Raw genomic sequence first — 1,821 nt, forward strand, 5'->3', positions numbered from 1 at the left:
CGGGCGCAGCGGGCGCTCAGGCGCGGCGCTGGCGGCGGCGGCGGCGGCGGCGGCGGCGGCGGCGCGGAGCTGCAGCTGGCTCAGGCACTCCTGGCAGAAGGTGTGCAGGCACGCCAGCAGCTTGGGCGCGCGCCGGTCCGCGTCGAAGTAGTTGTAACAGATTTTGCATTCGTAGTCCTCGAGCGGAGGGAGGCCGGGGACCGTCACCGCGGCGCTCCGAGCTCCCGCGTCCCCGCTGTCCCGGGCTCCCGCCGCGGGGACCCCGGCTCCTGTCGAGCTCCCGGGGCTGGTGCTTGGGCTCCGCTCGCCGCCGCCGCTGTCGCTCGCCGGCGCTGCCATGGCATGATCCGCCCCTCATCGGGGGCAAGGTGAGGCGCCTTCCTCCCCCTCGGTCGCCGCCTCGGCTCCCGCCGGGGAGGAGGCGCTTCTGCCTCCCCCCTCGGGCTGCTGTCGCCTGGCGGGGGAGGCACCGCTAGCTGGGCCGGGCGGGGGCGCAGGGCCGACCGCCCCCCCCCCCCCCCCCCCCCCCGCCGCTGCCCCAAGGCGCGGGCGCCTGGGTCCCTCCCAGTCCCCTGGCGTTTCTCTGCCGTCCCCCTTGAGCCTCTCAAGGCCACTGTCCTGGCCCCTTTGAATGTCGGTTTTTGTTGGACTTGGAATTGGAAGTGGAGGGATGTTGGGGGGCGGTGAGTGAACGAAATTTGGGGTGCGGCTGCTTAAGGATGGCGGTCGGAATCCTGGTCCTGCTTTTTCCTTGTTCCTCTCCCTCGCCCTACTTCCCTTTATCCTTGGTATTCCGCGCTTACTGCCCTTGGTCTGGGGCTGAGTCCCTGGCGGAGCCTCCTCTCCCCCCACCAGCAAGAGCTCACCGGTGATGTAATGCGGGACCCGCGCAGGGAGGGGAAGCAGCAGCCTGGGCAGCTGATGAGCAGCGCGGGTTCCTGTCCTTCGTGAAAATCGTGATCTCATTTCTCCGTCCAAGGGCGAAAGCCAGTGATCACCCAGCCATTTACACTTTCCACTTGCGTTAGCAAAGCCCAGGTAACCCTGCGGCATTCATTCACAGGCTGGAAGCGGAGGGCTGGCATTTTCATTTCACCATCTGGAGGAAATTTTGGAGCTAAACAGTATCTTTCTTTCCCCTTGAAATATTTCCTGCTGAGATTTAAGGAGGCACGAAGACACACTCATAGCCAGGTCTGGCTGATTTTCTGGCGCTGACCACAAGGGAGGAGGTAGCTATTTCGTTGGTGTGCAGGCGTTTACAGAGGCAGCAGGGGGAAATGTTATCGTCAGACAGGTTCACGCAATTTCAAAGTCCGGCTTAAACTAGCCCCTGGCACCATTCACCACCTTCCTCCACTTAAACTTTTAATACGCAAATGTAGAGAGCCAAAAATTCCGTGAGTAACCTAGGACAGATCTTCCTGATTTATTAAAACTAATGGAAGCCCCACTGGGCAGGTTAGCAAGAAGCAGCACTTCTTGAAGGAACACCCAGTAGAATACAGGACTAGTGGTTTTGGGGGACCATCCAAAAGGTGCTGTTCAGATATTCCTAACCACAAAGTTCTGTTCCCTTGTTTTTCTCCAGGTTGGACGTTCCCCCATGAAGAGAGAACCACAGCAAGGGAGAGGAAGAGGATGGTTCTCTGGGTTCCCATGAGACGGGAATGTTTCCACTTTTTCTCCGGGTTCTCTGCAGAAGGCAGTAAGATGCTCCAGAGAATGTTTGTGGAAAGGATGAATGAACGGGAAAGCAGCTGAAGGAAAAGGACAGAAAGAAACGGAGAAGCCACCAATGCAGGAATTGTCATAAACAAC

The 1,821-nt window shown here is 59.7% G+C and overlaps 1 protein-coding gene across 1 annotated transcript in view; it reads right to left on the reverse strand.

Moving 5' to 3' along the window:
- LOC123324334 overlaps nucleotides 1-339 on the reverse strand; it is a 1,110-nt gene extending 771 nt beyond the window's left edge. The window contains exon 1 of the mRNA XM_044913626.1: nucleotides 1-339. Within this exon, the coding sequence (XP_044769561.1) occupies nucleotides 1-339 (339 nt within the window).
- Between the last annotated feature and the right edge of the window lie 1,482 nt (nucleotides 340-1,821).

Source organism: Neomonachus schauinslandi, chromosome 3, assembly GCF_002201575.2.
Source record: "Neomonachus schauinslandi chromosome 3, ASM220157v2, whole genome shotgun sequence".
Taxonomy (NCBI): Eukaryota; Metazoa; Chordata; class Mammalia; order Carnivora; family Phocidae; genus Neomonachus; species Neomonachus schauinslandi.